Source organism: Pollicipes pollicipes, unplaced genomic scaffold (assembly GCF_011947565.3).
Source record: "Pollicipes pollicipes isolate AB1234 unplaced genomic scaffold, Ppol_2.1 Scaffold_4219;HRSCAF=4965_pilon_pilon_pilon, whole genome shotgun sequence".
In the NCBI taxonomy this organism is placed as follows: Eukaryota; Metazoa; Arthropoda; class Thecostraca; order Pollicipedomorpha; family Pollicipedidae; genus Pollicipes; species Pollicipes pollicipes.
Window position 1 is genome coordinate 32,413,710 of NW_023596448.1, and position 18,624 is coordinate 32,432,333.

The window sequence follows — 18,624 nt, forward strand, 5'->3', positions numbered from 1 at the left end:
ATTTTGATGCCAGTGTGTTTGCATACGGGCCAACACGCTCTTTAAATTTGGTGTATATGGCTCACTCATTTTATGAGGTCTCAGCGAGCCGAGTTAAACCTCTGCACCTGAGCGAAGCGCGTTAAATCGGCCACCGGGTGCGTGTTAACGCTCCGCATTTGTGTTAGGTGGGGATGCTATGGCATCCTCGGGCACCCTGATACTGAAACTTTGAATATGCAGCTTAAAACAATCTTCGTGGATAAAACGAAAAAGAGTTTTGAATCTGAATTCGGTGGGGCCTCGGCAACGAAGGAAAGCTATATATGGAAGTAAACTATTGCGACATATTTGGCGCTTTAGTGATGTTTCAAATTTACGTACGTGCCAATTCCAGCGCTCTATAACAGCTGACCGGTGTTTGTTACAAGTGTCGACTAATAGGTGGTATTCATCGCCGTAGGCTGTCACGGAAACACTCCCACTGTTCGTGATTTTCTCATTGCGTGTTGACTTGTTGAGTCACTGAACAATGGCCAAGAAGAAGAAGAAAGGTATTTCATTTTTATTGGGTCGTTTCTGCTCGTTATGACACGTGATAAGTCATCCATCCGAAATACTGAAATCATTGATGAGGTATTCGTTTTCATGTGTGTCCTGTTTTCATGAAAACAGATTGCCTCTCCTCCGGAAGGTACAGAATTGAGTACAGAACCATGTCATCAATGAAGTTGCATATTCTTGGGATGCATCACACTTCACAGATGATTCTGTGATAAAACAGGAGAATGCAGACAGCAGTATTGTCATGTCAGTGTTTTATTTAAAGTTTTTGGTCTGATGTGTTGCTATGTTCAAATCTACATTTTTCCAGCCATTTGCCAGCAGTGTTATTGAAAAGGCTTGGTATTTGACATCTAGGCACCATTTATTGTTTCATGTTGACTGCAGATAAATTGATATGCACTGAGTCAATGCAATACATTCCAAGAGCAAAAAACTGAATCAAAGGTTTATTATCTTTGTACTCAAAATTGTAGCATGATTGACATTCTTCAGTATTGTTACATCAGGCTCAAGATTAAGAGGGCTCAGATGCTTTTCTAGGCATTTTGTTCCATGCGCCGCCATGTGCAGTGTCCTAAATTTTACCATATATCTGTGTGCTGGGTTTGATTCTCCTTGCAGTGTAATAATACCATACCTATGTTCTGCATGGGGCTTGTAAATAATTGCAAATCTGAACTGTGCATTTAGCTTGAGAAGTTGACAAAATCTTCCAGGTTTGACATGCTTTATGTATGAAGACTATAATCTGTGGGACTTGATAGCAATAAGCATAATTAATTAATTTCAGGGCAAATATCAACTGCATTGTCTACTTGTGCCAAGCATAAGCTTGAGTTCTAGTAAGTTCAAACAGTAAAAGTTTTAACAAAATTGGAACAATGGACAGCATGATGCTCACTCATCACCGTGCCAAATCTGGACCCAAATGAGAAGTTTGGTAAATTTGACGGAGTGCACGTTCAAAGTCGAGAGCAGTTAAGTTGGCAACACAGGAAAGTTTTATGTTGGCACAGGCTATAAATGAAGCTGTGCTGTAGGTTTGCAGTGATGAGGAATATAACCACCTATTGAAGATACATAGCATTTGACATATGGTACAAAGTTGAGTCAGCTGCTATGTCACAAAATGCTTGCAAGGTACAATAATTGTATCACCTGTCTCAAAGCTGTTGAGGCTCAGAGCCCATCCAGACCCCATGAGCCTCATTGACTGCTAAACCCATGCAGGGTCATGGTTTAGTTATGAAATTGTGAGCATGGTTTGGATAGTTTAGGATGTGTTGTTTGTGTTGAGAATGATATGATGCAAAATTAGAATTGCATTCAAGCATGGCATGTGACAGCAAACACTCATGCAACAGGTGTTAAACTGCATGTACAAAATCCTGCATGTTGGGTTGGTGTTTCCTCTTGCTCGCCTTGACTCAGATCTGCCCTGGCGCCAGTGGCACTCATGTGTGTCTCATACCAACCCCATTTCCTTTCCAGCGCCGGTGGTGGAGACAATGAGCACGCTGGCGGCGACGGCGCACAGCTCTTCCACGCCTGTCATTACCTCCTACAGCCGGCAGCGGGCGCCGACCGCACCGGCCGCCGACGCGCCGGCCACGCCCGCCGTCGCCGACGATGGCGCAGATTGCGACATGCGCGCGGCGCGCCACGAGGTGTTCCAGCTAGGCCTGGAGGGCATGTCGCGCGAGCGGCGCCGCGACGCCCGCCTGCAGCTGCTGGTGCGGCTAGGCGCCAAACCGCCACCGCGCACCGCCACCAACTACCGCCAGCTGATGGAGGCGGCCAAGGAGCGGCGCGCCGCCGAGCGGGAGGAACGCGAGAAGCTCAAAAAGAGCGGTCTCGCGCTGCCTAGCGTCGAGATGCTCAAGGACCTGAAGAAGTTCAAGAAGCCGCGTGATAAGAACCGCGTGCGCGGCTTCGATGGTCAGCCGGGACGCTTCAAGAAGGGTGTGCAGATCGTACCGAGGCGCGTGCGCAAGAGCTGAGGGTGGTATTGGTCTCAGAAAAGGGTGGTATGTGTTTTTGTTCGTGATGGGCAGGATGCTGGCCTCATTTTTTTTGCTGGTCTTGTGAAGTGCCGCCCGCACGGTGGGCCCATCAGGGGCAGTGACAAGCAGCATTCTTTGTCCTGTGCTTTGGAGCTGTTTCTGTGGGAATCGAGCACCTCATTAAGAACCAAATATATGTGGTATAAAATAATCGTGCTTATGCACATTCCACTTGTCAATGCACTGCACGTTTTGTGACAGGTCTTTCGGTTGGTGCAGCCTCTGATGAAAGAAGGTGTCCATCAATCAGTCGATCGGATCAGACCCAGCGCTGAATGGACCAGCTTAGGTGTCGGATGCGTGAAACCGAAATTGCGTGGACGACACGTATTTTATAAAAAAAACTTTAAGTTTGGCGAGAAACAGCAGCCGAACGCATTGCGTCCAGCTCCGTAAACAAATGCGGTTTCTACACTCGTCCAGCACCCGTAGAAAGTGCTCGCCACGTCATGGTGGCGACACCCTTGTGTGGTCGGCGCGAACCCAGCGCCACAGTGCGGATGCCTGACGTTCCGGTGTGGCCTGTGGGTCCGACCACCGATTGCTTTGTGGGTTGATGGCAGCTGAGCGAAAAGACGCACGTTAGCCGATCGAACACTTCCAAGTCTTCGGCCGCCGCTGACAGGAGTTCAACAAGCGTCCCACATTAACCCACTCTCGGTATAACGGTGTGGAGTTGTGAATAACGCCTGTCATTCGCGCGAGTTGTCGGCGCCTTGACCAGTGTCTTATGGGGCAGTTGGGTAATTACGCATACACTGGATGCGTTTATCACTATATATCTGTTTTTTTAAGAGTCGTCAAAAAGCACTCGTATCACCAGTGTTGTGCTACCATAAATCAGCCCACCGCCAATCGCCAATGAATACGTTTTATCCGCGTCACTAACCGATGACAGACAGTCATTCTTGGAGCATGATATGATGAAAGTGAACTACAGATATAATGTCCCCTGAAATGCATTACGTCTTTGGGGAACGTGATATTTGGCGCTGAAGGATGAGAGAAATATTTTAGGGCAGTACTTTTGTATTCCGATTATATTATTGTTTGAGGCGGCAACGCTGTCAGCGCCCTTTCCGGTTGGTGGTACCTGTAAACAGCAACCATGGTGGGTGCGCTGAAATGTTTTGTGCAAACTTTGTGCTAAGCCGCATTTCTTTCTCACTTTGAAAAATATACTTGTATTTTTGATTTCCTCACGCATTTTCAGAGCAGAGTGAGGGATGAAAGGTGTGAACGAGAGGCATTCTGATGAACCGTAAATGTCGCGTCGCGTCGATTTGAAGGTTTCAGTAGGCTAGGCTTGTATTTTCCCCATTTCCTCCGCTTATTGGGCAATCGATATTGCTAGCAGTTGGGTCACTTGCATTTCCTTTTCGGGATGCACTGATCTGGGATGTGTGTTGTGCCACAGACATGGAATACAATGCTTGTGGAACATGTATGATGTACTTGTCTATCAGGATTCAGCTTTTGTATTCTTCATTTGAGGGGCACTTTCTATTGGAATCAGTAGACAGGAGTGATAAAAAATTCTTATTGTATCTCCTGGAAGATGTCAGTCCATCCAGGTGTGGAGTAGGATGCTCAATTAGTCCTGCCTGTAAGTATCTGCCAGGATAAATGTCAAACAGCAGTTTGTGATCACATGATTGATGTTTGAGATTGAGGTCATGTATGGTTTGGGAGCTCAGACATTATGCTGTGTTTTATATTCTATTCTTCATAAGTAGATGTGGCACTGCACATTTTCAAGTAATGTAGAACTGGCATCCATCCCCATACTTAGGAAGTAGAGATAATCTGACGTCATTAAAAGAAATAAAAGATGTAAGTGTAGATGTTTTCTTTATCTCAGGCTAGATGCACAGCAAATTATTCACTTCTACCCCATCACTGTTTAGCTGTGAGCTACAGGTGGTGCAAACAGCTATGTTCAGAAAGGATGCATTGCTGGGCTTTGAGTTCACTCCTTGTTTTCTGCTTAGTGGTGGGTTGTATGTTTTGGATATAAGTTGCAAGTTTTTGGAAATATCCAATGATATACCAAATAATTAAAAAAGTATAATTGTGAATGCTGCACTGAGCATATAAGTTTCAATATTATTGTCATAATATTTTTGACCAGTTTTTGATAGCCTGGTCATGATCATGTGACAATAGAGTATGTGCAACCCATCCAGTGGCTTGCTGTATAAACTGCATCAGGTAGATTGGGGATCAGTGGCTGAACAAAAGATAACTGGAATAATATCCATGAACTGTTGGTGCACTGCCATGTTATGACATGCCAGTATGCTAAACAGTGTCTTAGCAATTGTTCCATGTACAACCTCAGCAGTCATCTATATACCACCAGCAAATTGTGCACTGGTAGTTATGGTACCTTTGAACTGGGGTCTAAGAAGTGTTATTTGTGCTAGAATTTTAAAGATCTGTTGTTAATTCTCAAAATTTCTTTTGAAGTCATGTTAGAATTAGACATTAATAGATACTAATATAACAGGGGGTACATTCAAGATGAATTCTATTCTACTTACATGCAACAGTTTAGTATAAACAGTAGGAATACTTCTACAATTCTGTTCTTCATATTGAGCATGTGGACTTTCAGTAGGACCAACACTGTGGGCAAGTGGGGTGAATGTCATGTTTAGAACAGGGACACTGCCATGAGTTTTAGCAAGACCAGCACTGTGGACAAGTGGGGTGGATGTAATATTTCAAACAGGAACACTGTCATGAGTGAAAGTACCTGTGGAGCACACTTTTTCAAGGCCTGACATATGGCTAGACTACAAACTTGTTCATGTGAAGAGCAAAGGAAGATATGCCACAGCTTCTGTACATTCAGCTCAGAAATATTTTGGGCAGTACTGAGTCCTTATAACTTTAGGGTCCATCCCTTCCATGCTCTGTTGTGGGTCCATGACATATGTTGGGATCATGGGGCCGAAGGAACATGTTCTGCAGTCACAATCCATGTTCACCAGTCCTTCTGTGTCTGGATTGCTGTAAATATGTTGTCCTGGGTGAATGCAAATAAAATGAAATCATACATGGAGGCTGATGACATCATGTTCATGAGCCAAAGCTTGTGCCCAACTTTGGTTTGTCAAAGGGCCATCATGTTGGCCTTCATAAAATAGGGTGTGGGTGGATGTTTATAGGAATGGCATTATCACTCTGGTGTGGTCAAGCAGCGCAGTCTTGGTGACACGCTTAGCCAGTAATATAAGCCGTATTCTGACCAAAGGTCCATCTGTTTCAGTCGCTGGTCATCTCGCCAGAGTTTCAGCACATCCTGCGTATTATGAACGCAAATATTGATGGCAGCACCAAGATTATGTATGCGTTGACCGCCGTCAAGGGTGTTGGCCGTCGCTACGCCAACATCATCATCAAGAAGGCCGACATTGACCTGAACAAGAGGGCCGGTGAGCTGTCTGATGAGGAGGTAAGATGCTGCCGCGACGCCTCGGGCGCGGCTGGTGTCGCCGGCCTGATGACTTCAGGACGAGCATAGACATTGTTTGCACCGTCTTGCACTGCCAGTTGGAGCGAGTGTAGCCCATATTGGCGTTTTGTGGGGTGCTTCGCCGACTGTTCAAGTGCAATTATAGCTGAAAATCGACTTGGAAATGGCCAGTTGAGTTTTTTGTGGTATGCATTTTTGATGATTGTTGGGGTTATGGGGTGAAACAGTAAGTGGTGATTGAAAGCAAAATATAGGCCATCTGTTTTTCTGGTACTATCGACGTGCATGTACTGGGATGGATGGATTCCATCTTCCATTCGTAATTTATCGAGAACCTGTTGGAATCACGGGTCTGCTGCATGACGATAGTTTTGGGCGCTGCCTGACAGCGCGCAGCCGACGCGCCGTAAAGCTCGAAACCGCCGCCGTCATTGTGTCGGTCATCATCACCTTCAGGTGCACTTTGCACTTACTTTGCTGTTCGCGCTCCGTATTCCGAGTCAGCTGGGAAACTGGCCACTGCATCGCTGGTAGAAATTGGATTGGATCAGAAGAGTTGATTCATGAGACGCCAGGGCGGCATGAATTCGCCTCGTCGCTCAGACACGGTTGACATGCCGCTGGACCTGGTTGCTCAACTGATAACCAGCTGGGCAGTGGGATCAACATCTTAAATGGAGAGCACGATATTTTTCGTCTGGCGCTTCAGCAGCCGACACCTTCGCGAGTGTTCGGCTGATCAGGCGGGGAGGACATTTCTGATGTAAACGTGACGTGGTTCATGTGTGTCTTTAGATCTAGGTGTAGATCTGCCACGACTTGAGACGGTTCTCTGGGAGCGCCCTCCTGGGGAGACACGCGGCGCCCTCCTGACACACGTTTCCCTCCGTTCCAGGTGGAGAAGCTGGTGACGATCATGTCGAACCCGCGCCAGTACAAGGTGCCCGACTGGTTCCTCAACAGGCAGAAGGACCACACGGACGGCAAGTACAGCCAGCTGCTGTCCACCACGCTCGACTCGAAGCTGCGTGACGACCTGGAGCGGCTGAAGAAGATCCACGCGCACCGCGGCCTGCGTCACCACTACGGCCTGCGCGTGCGCGGCCAGCACACCAAGACGACCGGCCGGCGCGGACGCACTGTCGGTGTCAGCAAGAAGAAGTAGGCGGGGACAATACACGACCGAGAGCGGGTGGCGTGTGTGTGTGTGCGTCGGCACGTGCGGAGCGGGTGTGGAGTCGGAGCCGGTCGGGCAGAGGAAATGAGTGGCTGGAGGGGCGGTTGAGCGGAGGCCGCTCAGCCGTTTGCCGGCCAACGCCCGGCAAGCCACACGGCGGCTTGCCTGGCGTTGAGTTTGGTTGGTGACGCCGGGTCTGTTCGGGTGCGACCGGCGGCGGGACGGCCCGTCAGGTGACAGGCAGGCGTTAGTGCTTGCTCCGAGACCGCGCCGGCGTAACAGTGCAGCGCGCGTGTAAGCTACGGGGACGGTCCTGGAGCAGGCAGGGGAGGGAGGCGTGAAAGACCGAACTACGCCTTTGACCTGAACTGGTTCCTCTGCGGGATAGCGCGCAGTGGAACCACAGCCCAGGTTGAGTAGAAATGTAATTACGACGTCCCCACACTCGGTCACGATCAGTTGCGTCCTGGGTCGTTTCTCACTGGATTTAACTACGCAATCGGTTGCTGAGGGTACGAGCGGCGCGTGCCTCTCACCACGGCTGGAAGGGCTGGGAAGGGTTCGATTAAAGGTACGCGATTGGATTCCCCGAGTACCGCGAAGAATCGAACTCCATGCTTCTGGGTTCTCAGACACACGGCTGAATCTCCACACTATCGATACCCCGCTGGTGGCGTGAGCCAGTGGCGCGGTCATTAGCGTGCTCGGTTTGCCACGGTCGCCCCCACCGCGACGTGTCTGCCGTGACCTAGAGGCAACTGAACGTCGGCATCCCACGCAGCTGCTGCCAGTGTGTGTGCTCCCGCTCGCGTCGATGCCACCGGGCACGACGCTCGCTTTGGACACACGGGAAACTATAGCCCACGGGTTGCATAGCAAGCTCTCACGGAGTTTTATCCAGCATACTTATGGTCGGTGGCGCCCGAGATGTGCCATTCGTCCGTGAGAGGAGGCGCGCGGCGTTCCCCATGCATAGATGGCGCTCGCGACTGATTAGGAGGAAGAAAGGTGGCGGTGCCGCCGTCCGTCATTATTCCGTCGCACGTTCGCTCAGACATTTGGCTACGAGGATATGCTGAGTTTCTTAGGATTTTATGCCGAATCGTTGTGCGTGCATCACTACATGCCGCAAACCCGCAATCTCAACCAGCTGACAGCCATGACTGAACACATATCACGGTAGCCGTGTGATGAAAACCACTGCTGCTGTCAGCCCCGCGGTTTTGGGTTGGGAGAAAATGTGAGGATTTAAGGCTTTTTTGCAAAACTCAGACTTACACATGCTAGCATTATTGCTAGCAATCATTCAAATGGTACCGAGGCCGATGTTTGTGTGCCTTAAACGTACATAAATCCTTATGAACATTACGCTGACCCGGCAGTGATAGCAGGAGTGCGAACGACAGTCTCGTCCAGGGTACCAATTTGGTGCATTTGAGACACTTGCCGTTTTAAGCCCATCGTAAAATTAAAATTGCAACATGAGGTAGAACAGCACGCTCCAAACAGATTAGTAGACCGTTTTAGAATACCAAAATGAATGGCACTCAGCATAAGGTATCAAGCATGTTGCAAAATCAGCGCAAATTTTGTTGTAATTTCTAAGCAGCAAGCACAGTATTGTTGATTCTGATGTTAAGTTCGTCAAACATCAGCTAGGGACCAGGGGATATTACATGGTACAGGCACCCTACATCGGTCCCCACTAATGCGTCCAGGTCGTGTCTGATAAAATGTGTTTGTTTAGAACTGAACTGAGAAAGCTCGTTGGTTACAGGTTGGAGGAAAGGCATCGATCGTCTGCTGCACTACCTTTGCTAGGTTGAAATTTTTTACTTGCTTCAAGGTTTTTTAACGTTTTTATGTTACGGTGTTTATATATATATATATATATATATATATATATATATATGTATGTATGTATGCTCATATATGTATGTATATGCGTCACATGCCTCACGAGTTATAAGGAAGGGAGCCGGACCTTAATCGGATCTTGGACTTTGCAAGTCACGCGAGTACGAGCCAAACGATTCAACGCAAGCGATGAGTGAGCTGAAAAGGTGGAAAGGGTTAAGGTCACGAGCAGACACGGATTCCAAAATATGTGAGCCGGTCCTGAGCCTGTTAAATAGTTTGATTCGAACACAGGTCTGGTCACAAGCGGCACACGCTGTTCAGCACAACCACTAGCGGCTTCTCATTCGGCTGCGGCGTGCCATCGGGCCCGCCCCGTCCCCCCGCGCCCACACTCCGCCCCTCTCAGCAGCCACTCCGACCGTCGACGAACCGCGAAATGCGCCTGGTCGGATTTCGCCCCGAGCCTCTGGCCTCGGGCCGGCGGCGGTGTTGGGTGTCGGGGCGCCAGAGGCGGATAACGGCCGACGAGTCCCGCTCCAGCCGGCGGAGTTGGGCTAGCTGGTGCTGGTGCTGGTGCTGGGAGTAAAGCAGGTCTGGTGACTGCGCCGGACATGGTCAGGAGACGGAACTGGTGCTGGCCTGGTGACAGAGTCGGACATGGTCAGGGGACGGAGCTGGTGCTGGACTGGTGACAGAGTGCCATGGTCAGGAGACGGGCCTGAACCTCGTCAGGAGGCGTGGCTGGACTGATCGCATGACAGGGCTAGGGCTGTTCTGGGGAGCGTCTGCGGCCGACACGGATCCGGTTCTGGAGAGTGTCTGCGGCAGACACGGATCCGGTTCTGGAGAGTTCTGCGGCAGACACAGGTCCGGTTCTGGAGAGTGTCTGCGGCAGACACGGATTTAGTTCTGGGATTCTGCGGCAGACACGGATCTGGTTCTGGTGAGTTCTGCGGCAGACGCGGATCTGGTTCTGGGGAGTTCTGCGGCAGACACGGGTCCGTCTGATGCCGGAGCGCATAAAGTTTGCCTGTCGTATCGCCGGATCAGCTACCGCTCCAGTTACATCATCGCCCCGCCAAAGCCGGTCTCTCTTGTCACCCTCGTCAGATGGGCGCTGAGTCATCCAATCATCAGCGAGAGTAGGTGACGTTCATTATGTGGTGTCCGATTCCCGTCCATTATCAGCGCTCGCACCTCGCCGTCTGCGCGTGGACTCGCCCTCGACAGGGGGCTTATCGCTCACGTGTGCATCGATCAGCCGGGAATATGAGCGGTCGGGCGAGAGGTCCGGGCGAAGGTGCCGGAGCCTGCCCGCGAGCAGCGCGCTTCAACACCGCGGGCGTGGTGCAGCGCTGCGGGCGGGGTGGCGGCATTGGAACAGGGGCCCGACCACGCCCGCAGCCGAGATTGCCTTCAGACAGCGACGCGGAGATCGATGAGAACGCATCTCATCGATTTTTTGCAATTTTTGTCAGGAACATTCCGTGGTGTAACACAAAAGATGGAAGCCTAATGGAAGACGCCTGGCCCCTTTCTAGTCTGCGCCCCTAGGCACAACCGCTTGGAACCAATCCCCAACCATTTTGCATGGTTGGGAGGCTGGATCTTGGATAATCCCAGGTTTCAACACAAAATTGACGTTGGTGTGTTTGAGCAATGGTTCAACAAATCTAAATAAATGTTGTGTATACACCAATACAGTTCCTTTGATCAATAAGTGTTGTCCTGCGTTGACGACGGCCACAACAATATTTGGCTGTGAATGCGTGGGGTTAGTTGATAACCCTCACACCTTACTGTACATGACATAGTGTAAAAAGCAATGTGTTTCAGTAGCGATACATGGTGCAACATAAGGCAGGGCTAGTTCTGGAACCAGGGACGGTGCCACCGAGGAGGCGGCGAACGCGTCACCTCCATTGTCGGATAGGAGGGGACAGACCCGCCCCCCTCCATTATGGCAGCCTCCCTGCAGAAGAAAATTAATTTTTCGCGCAGATTTTCACTGAATGCCCCGTTACCGATTTTCACCCGCAATGAAGTTGTTTCACGTCGACAGAGTTACATTGCGCCTGTGGGACCCCGTACGGGTCATTGCGCCTACGACCCCGTACGGGTCCTTGCGCCTGTAGTGCTCCGTACCGGTCAGACGACTTGCCTCCGGAGCCGCCGCGGCTGGGTGCCCTTCGAGGGTCCCCGCTTGGGGTGACTGGCCGCGAGCGGCGCCTCAAGTGGTCAAAGGGTGGCAGTGCTGAACCGTGGTCGGGACGGGATGGGGCTCCCCGGTTACACGTGGCCGTGTGAGAGGCGTCGCTCGCCCCGCGCAGCACCGAGGTAGCACTGGCGGTGACCACCTCCCGAAGGAGCGTTAGACTGTCCCCAGCTGGGCTCCGCGGAGGGCGGGAAAGCCCAGTGCCGGAATTGAAGAACATTTTTTTATTTCTTATTTTTATTTGTATATTTAAGTATTTCGATAATCTCTCAACCAACATCACCGACAACTCCCCTTGCATGGACATCACAACCCGCGCCGGATGCTGAGATGCGGAATATTCGCCGACCACCTTAAGAGTCTCGGACCACTCCTCAGCTTCCACTCCAATCGACTTACCGCTGCCTAAATGCTTCACAGTTCAGCGAGCCAAGTTTAACCCTGATCGTAAGCCGTCGCCCATAAATTTGAACTTCTTCCAGTGAAAAGAAGCGTCTCCGCATTACGGCGCCTCCAGGCGGGTTTGGGGACGCCCTAACGTCTCGGTCGAGACGATGTCAACGATAAAAAACGTGAGACGTCTGCTTGCGGCGGACGAGGTCACCTTCCGAGTGCGAGGTCAAGGTTGCGTCAGGGTGGCTTTGACTGTGAAGCCGCACTCTACTCGAGACTCAGCCAAAGCTGTGATGGCGTGCTGGCATCTACGGGAGTGTCGCCGTAGGAGATAGGAGAGGGCTTGAAGAAGCACGGAGTGTCTGCTGCCAAGCGCATCAGGAAAAGAGACACCGGCCGGCTAGCTCACACAGACGCCAGCGTTCTCACATTAGATGTCCCATCACTGCAGTCTGAGGTTCAAGTGGACTATCACTCCATCGCAGTCAGGTTGTACCTTCCGGGTCCAGTTCGCCGCTCCCTGTGCCAAACCTTTGGTTACGTCACCGACAGTTGTCGGCGAGATCCACGGCGCAGCACATAGAGGCGTCTCCTCAAAGCACCAGTCTCGGGGCTACGTAACTGAGCGCCCAAGGTACTCGAAAGAAGCAGTGTGCAGAAAGAAGCAAGTGAAAGAAGCAGAGGCAGTGACGACCACGCCCCTTCTTTCAGGAAGTACCGGATGCTTCTGGCTAGAAAGGAAGTCATTGCGATTAAATTCAAAAAAGGGCTTTCATATGGAGACGGCCCGCGTACGTGCAGGAAAACGAGTTGCCACTCAAGTGAATATGCCACGGTGGTGATGTGTCGCCGATGACATTATCTACGGTGATGATGTTTCGCCTGTAACGCTGTCTCGCCGGTGACGTTGTCAACCGTGATGTGTCGCCGGTGACGTTGTCAACCGTGATGTGTCGTCGGTGACGTTGTCTGCCGTGATATGTCGCCGGTGACGCTGTCTGCCGTGATGTGTCGCCGGTGACGTTGTCAACCGTGATGTCGCCGGTGACGTTGTCTGCCGTGATGTGTCGCCGGTGACGTTGTCTGCCGTGATGTGTCGCCGGTGACGTTGTCTGCCGTGATATTGTTTGTGGGACCCTCACCAGTGTCTGGTGGTGCTGGCCAGATGCCGACCTCGTGAGGCCCAGGCGCTTACATACATACACATGACTGTGCGTGAGTTTATTACATTGACCACCTCAGCACCAGTATCTCAGGTGTCCACCACCTTTTCCATCCGTGGAGAAAGCGTGACATAGCATCCCGCAGCCGCCGGGAACAGGGCGCCTAACAACTGAGACCGCCCCGCTCACTCAGAGAGCGCTGTGAAGGAACAAAATACGCCCCGAGAGCGGGAAGAGCCGTAACGCTCTGAATCATAAAAGGGGCCCCAAACCATGGAGATGAAGGCGCCCGGTGGCTCAAAGATAGCCGCCGATGTTGGAAAGATCTCCCACGCTTGGGTGTCACTTTTTAAGGTCGCATGGGGGCTCAGCCGATAAGGCTGACCTGACCTACCCCCAAAATTTGCTGGAATGGAGTTCTCCCATTGGAGTTTTAGCAGCGCACATGATATCTGGAAATGTGTCCTCATGGCGAGGACACCAAAAATACATAAACATAAAAAACATGATGACATAAAAAACATGATGACATAAAAAACATGATGACATAAAAAACAGCAACCAAAGGACACTCCAAAGTCTCGAGGTGCAACCCCAAGGGATCAAATGGCTCCTCTCGGGTATGAAAATATTTCCACTGTTTAAGACTTGGCAAAACACCGGAAAAATGCCGCAATACATAAAAACTACCTACTGGGCCAGGCCGCCTTAAAAATTTGGTGCCCCCAATTCAGGAGAAGCGTCTCTACCGTTTCGGACGGCCAACTCTCCGCTGGTCGTCGGGTGTTAATCGCTCATGAGACTCCCACTGCTTTTGTTTTTAAGCCGTATATGCGTCGCAGCATCGGAAACATGGTTGGCATGTTCGGGTTAAAGGACGGACAAGACTGTTTTTGAGAAGTGCGCCCGTCGCCCAGAAGGCATGCCGATACCGAAAGGGAAGCCGAAGTCAGCTCTTAAAAAATCATTCGAAGCGAAGCCAAGGCCGAAGCCAGCCATGAAAATGGCTCAAAGCCGGAGCCGAACCCGAGCCATCGGAGAAAAACTGTGGCTGTGCAAAGCCGAAGTCGAAGCTGAAGCCCTCTCCGTCCCCATGCCTAAGACGGGTGTACATTTCTTGACGTTAGTGCATGCAGGTGATCGAGGACCTTAAAACAAAAACTTGCGTTATTTGTCCAAGCTGAAGATCTTTTGTGAGACCTGAATAGCCTTAAATCTGAATGACCGTCTCGTATACCGTACTTTTGGATCTAAATGTCAGTCATGGGCACCAAAGTAATACCAATGTGGTGGTGGTTGGTTCAATGTCATGAGTTTGCTGCAGGACCGACCACATGATCGACTACGTGAACGACTATCACTACGCGCTGCTCACGTGAGACAGAAGTTGCGTCATGCGGTGTGACAGCTTCATTGGTGTAGGACAGTGTATATATATATATATATATATATATATATATATATATATATTTGTGTGTGTGTGTGTGTCGTTAACATTTATGCAGTATACTTTAAAACTACCAGTTGTTCGCATTGCAACGTTGCCCGAAAATAATGACCGAGAGGGTCAAATTAACCCCTCTCCCCGAAGGTTTTTCCGGAATGGTTTCCGAATAGCGCGGTGTAGCCGCGCCAAATTTTCCATAGCTGTAACAGCATAATAGCAGACATAATAGCAGACATAATAGCAGATCGTCTGGCACCAAAACTTTAGATGCACATTGTATGGTCGCTGACTTACGGCAGGTCAAAGTCAGGCCATGGATTTAGCGAAGACAATTTGTAGGGAACTGTTCAATCTGATGCAACAATGCAACAATGGAATGTTGGGAAAAAACATGCATCTAAAAGGTAGTTTCTTAGGCAACACAGCCATTGAATGAACAGATTGCATTGACCTAGGGTCAGGTATAAAGGTCAGGCCAAGGTTAAAACCAACCTATTCTATTACTCTAGGGTTTGCTGTACGGGGTAGTTTCTGGTGCTCATTTCAATTGTGCTGATAACAGGAACCGCATTATACACCTTCAGTGGACTTCTTAAAACTCAGCATAGGCCACTGACCTAAAATGACCCAGGTCAGCGTTTTGTTTCCAGGAACATGCTGGCTAGCGTAATCATTTTTGTCTTTTCAAATGTAAAGCTCAACGCAGTCTTGCATGATTTTGGTCACCATGACCTTCAAAAGATCAAACAAGGGCACTGACCTCAAATGAGCATGTAAACTTTTGTTTAGAACAGTTATCTAGGTTCTAGGGGCACTTTGGAGACCAACCCAGAATTTGACCTTGTTTGACCTTATTTGACCCAAAGTTAATGACCTAGAAACCTCAAACTTTGACTTAAGTGAGCTCACGCACAGGTCAACACACGCTGTGAATTTAGGGTCTCTAGCTCCCTTAGTTCCTGAGATCTCAGGGGAGGGGTCAAATTGACACCCACCCGAGCGAAGGGTATCCAACCGGCCACCCGGGCGCGTTTAAAACAAACGTCATGCAGCGTGCTGGTAAAAGAATTCGACTTCTCATGGTGTGAAGACCGACCCAGCCCAGGCCAAGTTCGGGTCAAGTTGTGTTACTCAAGTGGGCCGTTTATCACTGTTCATGTGAGACGTACGCTGCCTACTGGTTTGCTCGTAATCACGTCCTGAAAACGCAAACCACTCTTCAAATTATACACACGAGCGTCCTGGAAAGCGTAGGAGGCTTGCATAAACGTGTGGGTGGTAATAGAAACACAACATTCCGCACACACCATGTCCTTGTGTCCAGCTCTGCATGTGTGTTAAATTGGGATCGTGTGACAAAAAAATTGCAGCAATTTAAAAGCATGAGCTATGTGTTGTCGTTGCACTGGCAAGTAAAGGAGCAGTAATGTTGAAGGAATGATGCTTCGTTCATACGCTTTAACCCTTCTTTGAGTCAAAATATGTTAAGTGTACGGCAAGAGACGTTGATTTACTGCTCAAATGGTTGCGAAAAGTACAAAATATGCAAAAAAGTGTTACCAATAAGTAAGAGAAATGTAACAGTTCTGTGGTGCATGTTTGTATTCATCGAACTTATTCGAGGATTAAGTCAACGTGGTTGCGTATACCTGCAATGTGCGCAGTTCAGTTGGCCTGCACGAACTGAACGCAAATAGAAGACAAGTGCGCAGTTCAGTTGAGTGCTTACTTTGTTTTCTTTGCTATCCAAACGATCATATGATTTCAACATACTGCATGTGTCAGTGACACGCAATGGACAACACCGCAGTTATCACACTCCCATAAATGCAACAATGGACCAATCCAGGAAGATGTCTGAACCGCAATGGCACTCACGTGCTGAGCCGCAACGGCGCATTTAAAACCACAAATGAGAAACTAATTCGCTTTACGCTTTCCCCGCCAGATTTATTAGCTGCGGTAATGCCGCTACCGGGTAAACGACACCAGCCGCACTGCGCCGCGCAACACAGCACATTTTACTCAGCGGGGTCCGCTAATTCAGGGCCGGCCGTCTGTTCAATTGCCTGACACTGGGAGCGCCGGCGGCGCGGGCTCTGCACCGGCTTCACAGGCTCCCGGGCCAGGTCGCCGTACCGGGCCGGACCCCGCCGCAGCAGCGCCCCCGCCGCGGCTCCTGCTCGCGTAATTAGTAAGGTAATGCATATTAATCGCGGAGTGAAACACTCGCGGTCGTGTATCACTGCGGGCCGCGACAAGCGTTGGAGAACGGCCGGCGTGCTGGCCGCGTTCAACACAGAAACAACCTGGGCCTGTGATGAGACAGGTGCGGCGATGGCTCTGGCGAGCGGGAAGGTTCGCGGGATCCTCTCCACTCGAGACGAGCGGCCTTTGGCTTTAATTAAAGTGTAATGGTGTAGTAATAAGACATTGTGTGTCGTGCTCTAGTTCCTTAAATTAATTGTCTATGCGACTGGCCTGGAGTCTGATAACTAGCATTGCGGCGCAGCGGACATAACGGTCTGCTTTAGCTTTGAGAAGAGTGAGCGTTGTGAGAGAAGTCTTGTGTTGAAGACTTGGAGCAAAGGGCAACAACCGTGGTTCAAGCCGTGCTATATGTGCGCAGCTAGTAAAATGCGGGCTTATCCGTGCCCCATTATAAGGTTAAGGTTTCGTTCTTAAGCATCGTAACATGTCTCTAGTTTTGGCGGCCCGAGTTAAACATCAAGGTTAACATCAAGTTTTACAGTATATATATATATATATATATATATATATATCATCATCCGGGATTTGCGCACCATTTTACGGAAGACCTGTCAGAATTCATGATACATTTTAAAATGTTGTTGAAAGCTCCTCTGAGATACGATATTCCTGTTTGAGCCCAACGCACATATCTGGTTCCAGGATGTTGGAAATCGATGTATGCCGTTTTATACGCCCTTCAAATAGCTCTATGAAAGGTGTCTCAGGTTTCTTAGTATGACTAGATGTGATCATGATAAAGGGTGATTGAGCATGTTTATATATTGCGTGAAGGATGCTTGCGCGCTAGCATGCCAATACGGTTGTGTTGGCTCCGTTTGAAGAGGCTTGAAAGCGTGTCGGCGCTGTGTACGATAACGATGTGAATAGTCGGTGTGAATAGAAACCAAATCTCTGAAACCCACTGAATTTAATAGAATCGAGTTGGAGCTTCATGCTGAAAGCGAGCTGCCAGAATACCTTTAAATGATAGGCTGTGACTTGTTTGATGGCATATGGGGTACGGCTGCCATAGTGGTTATATATATATATATATATATATATATATATATATATATATATATCACCACTACAATCTTCCTCGGCGATTGCAACAGTTGCGGATCGCCAACACCGGTGGCCGCGCCGGTGGCCGGGATCGAACCCACGGCTATCACTGTTGGCCGGTGTCGAACCCACGGCTATCACCCTTGGCCCGGGGTCGATCCCATGGTTAACACCGTTGGCCGGTGTCGAACCCACGGCTATCACCAGTGACCGGGCTCAAACCTCTGGCTGTGATGCGCCACGTGCGTTTTAGTCGTGGGTCATAGCTATCGGCACACAGCGGGATGCCGGAAGCCCTCTCAAGTTTGAAAGGAGGGGCGTGGCGCTGATCGGACATCCTCAGCTTATCAGCGCCCTTATCAGGGCCAATGGTAAGCTTTCAAAAGTTGGACGAACAGCAAAATGTGAAAACATGTGTTGAGGTGGGCAAATCATTGAAACGGAACAGAGGGCACTAAAACACAAATACATACGATGCATTGTGTTATTTCATAGGCACAACCGACTCCTCTCTTGTGATTGGTCCCCTCCGCCAGCTACGGCTGCTGATTGGCTAACCGCCGAGCCGGTGGGCGGGGCACCGGACCCGGCATGGACGCTGGCATTCCTATTGCATCCGAGTTCGGCAGTACCACAAGTGACGGGGCGGCGGGGGGTCGCCGGTAACGCCCGCTTCGGGTATCAGCGGCTGGTGACGCCAGCTTCGGGTATCAGCGGCTGGTGACGCCAGTTTCGGGTATCAGCGGCCGGGGACGCCAGTTTCGAGCATCAGCGGCGCAGCGGAGTGAATGGAACGGAGTGACGTCCCGCGCTGGTCGAAGCAGAGCTACAAGCCGGAGCGGAGCGGAACTCGGGCCGGACCGAGCGGCCGGGAGAGTGCGGCGCCATGACGGTACAGCCGTCGGAGTCGCCGGCAGCCGGCGCCGCGGAGACGCTGCGCCGTCTGCGCAGCCTCTGCGAG

General features: G+C 50.2%; 2 protein-coding genes across 2 annotated transcripts; both read left to right on the forward strand.

Annotated features, from left to right (window-relative positions):
• Nucleotides 1–404: 404 nt before the first annotated feature.
• LOC119095292 (uncharacterized protein C1orf131) lies at nt 405–2,760 on the forward strand. Its single transcript, XM_037218149.1, has 2 exons — nt 405–533; nt 2,038–2,760. Exons 1-2 carry the CDS (start codon nt 512–514, stop codon nt 2,544–2,546), a joined length of 531 nt encoding a protein of 176 aa, XP_037074044.1. The 5' UTR covers nt 405–511; the 3' UTR covers nt 2,547–2,760.
• Nucleotides 2,761–3,665: 905 nt separating this feature from the next.
• LOC119095293 (40S ribosomal protein S18) lies at nt 3,666–7,283 on the forward strand. Its single transcript, XM_037218150.1, has 3 exons — nt 3,666–3,720; nt 5,884–6,069; nt 6,986–7,283. Exons 1-3 carry the CDS (start codon nt 3,718–3,720, stop codon nt 7,253–7,255), a joined length of 459 nt encoding a protein of 152 aa, XP_037074045.1. The 5' UTR covers nt 3,666–3,717; the 3' UTR covers nt 7,256–7,283.
• The last annotated feature ends 11,341 nt before the right edge of the window (nt 7,284–18,624 follow it).

Bases quoted from the DNA above. Each gene is read 5' to 3' on its own strand.
- LOC119095293 (XM_037218150.1), top strand. The intron at 6,070-6,985 runs GTAAGATGCTGC...CCTCCGTTCCAG, and splicing joins GTGAGCTGTCTGATGAGGAG to GTGGAGAAGCTGGTGACGAT.
- LOC119095292 (XM_037218149.1), top strand. From the start codon at position 512: ATGGCCAAGAAGAAGAAGAAAG. The intron at 534-2,037 runs GTATTTCATTTT...TTTCCTTTCCAG, and splicing joins GGCCAAGAAGAAGAAGAAAG to CGCCGGTGGTGGAGACAATG.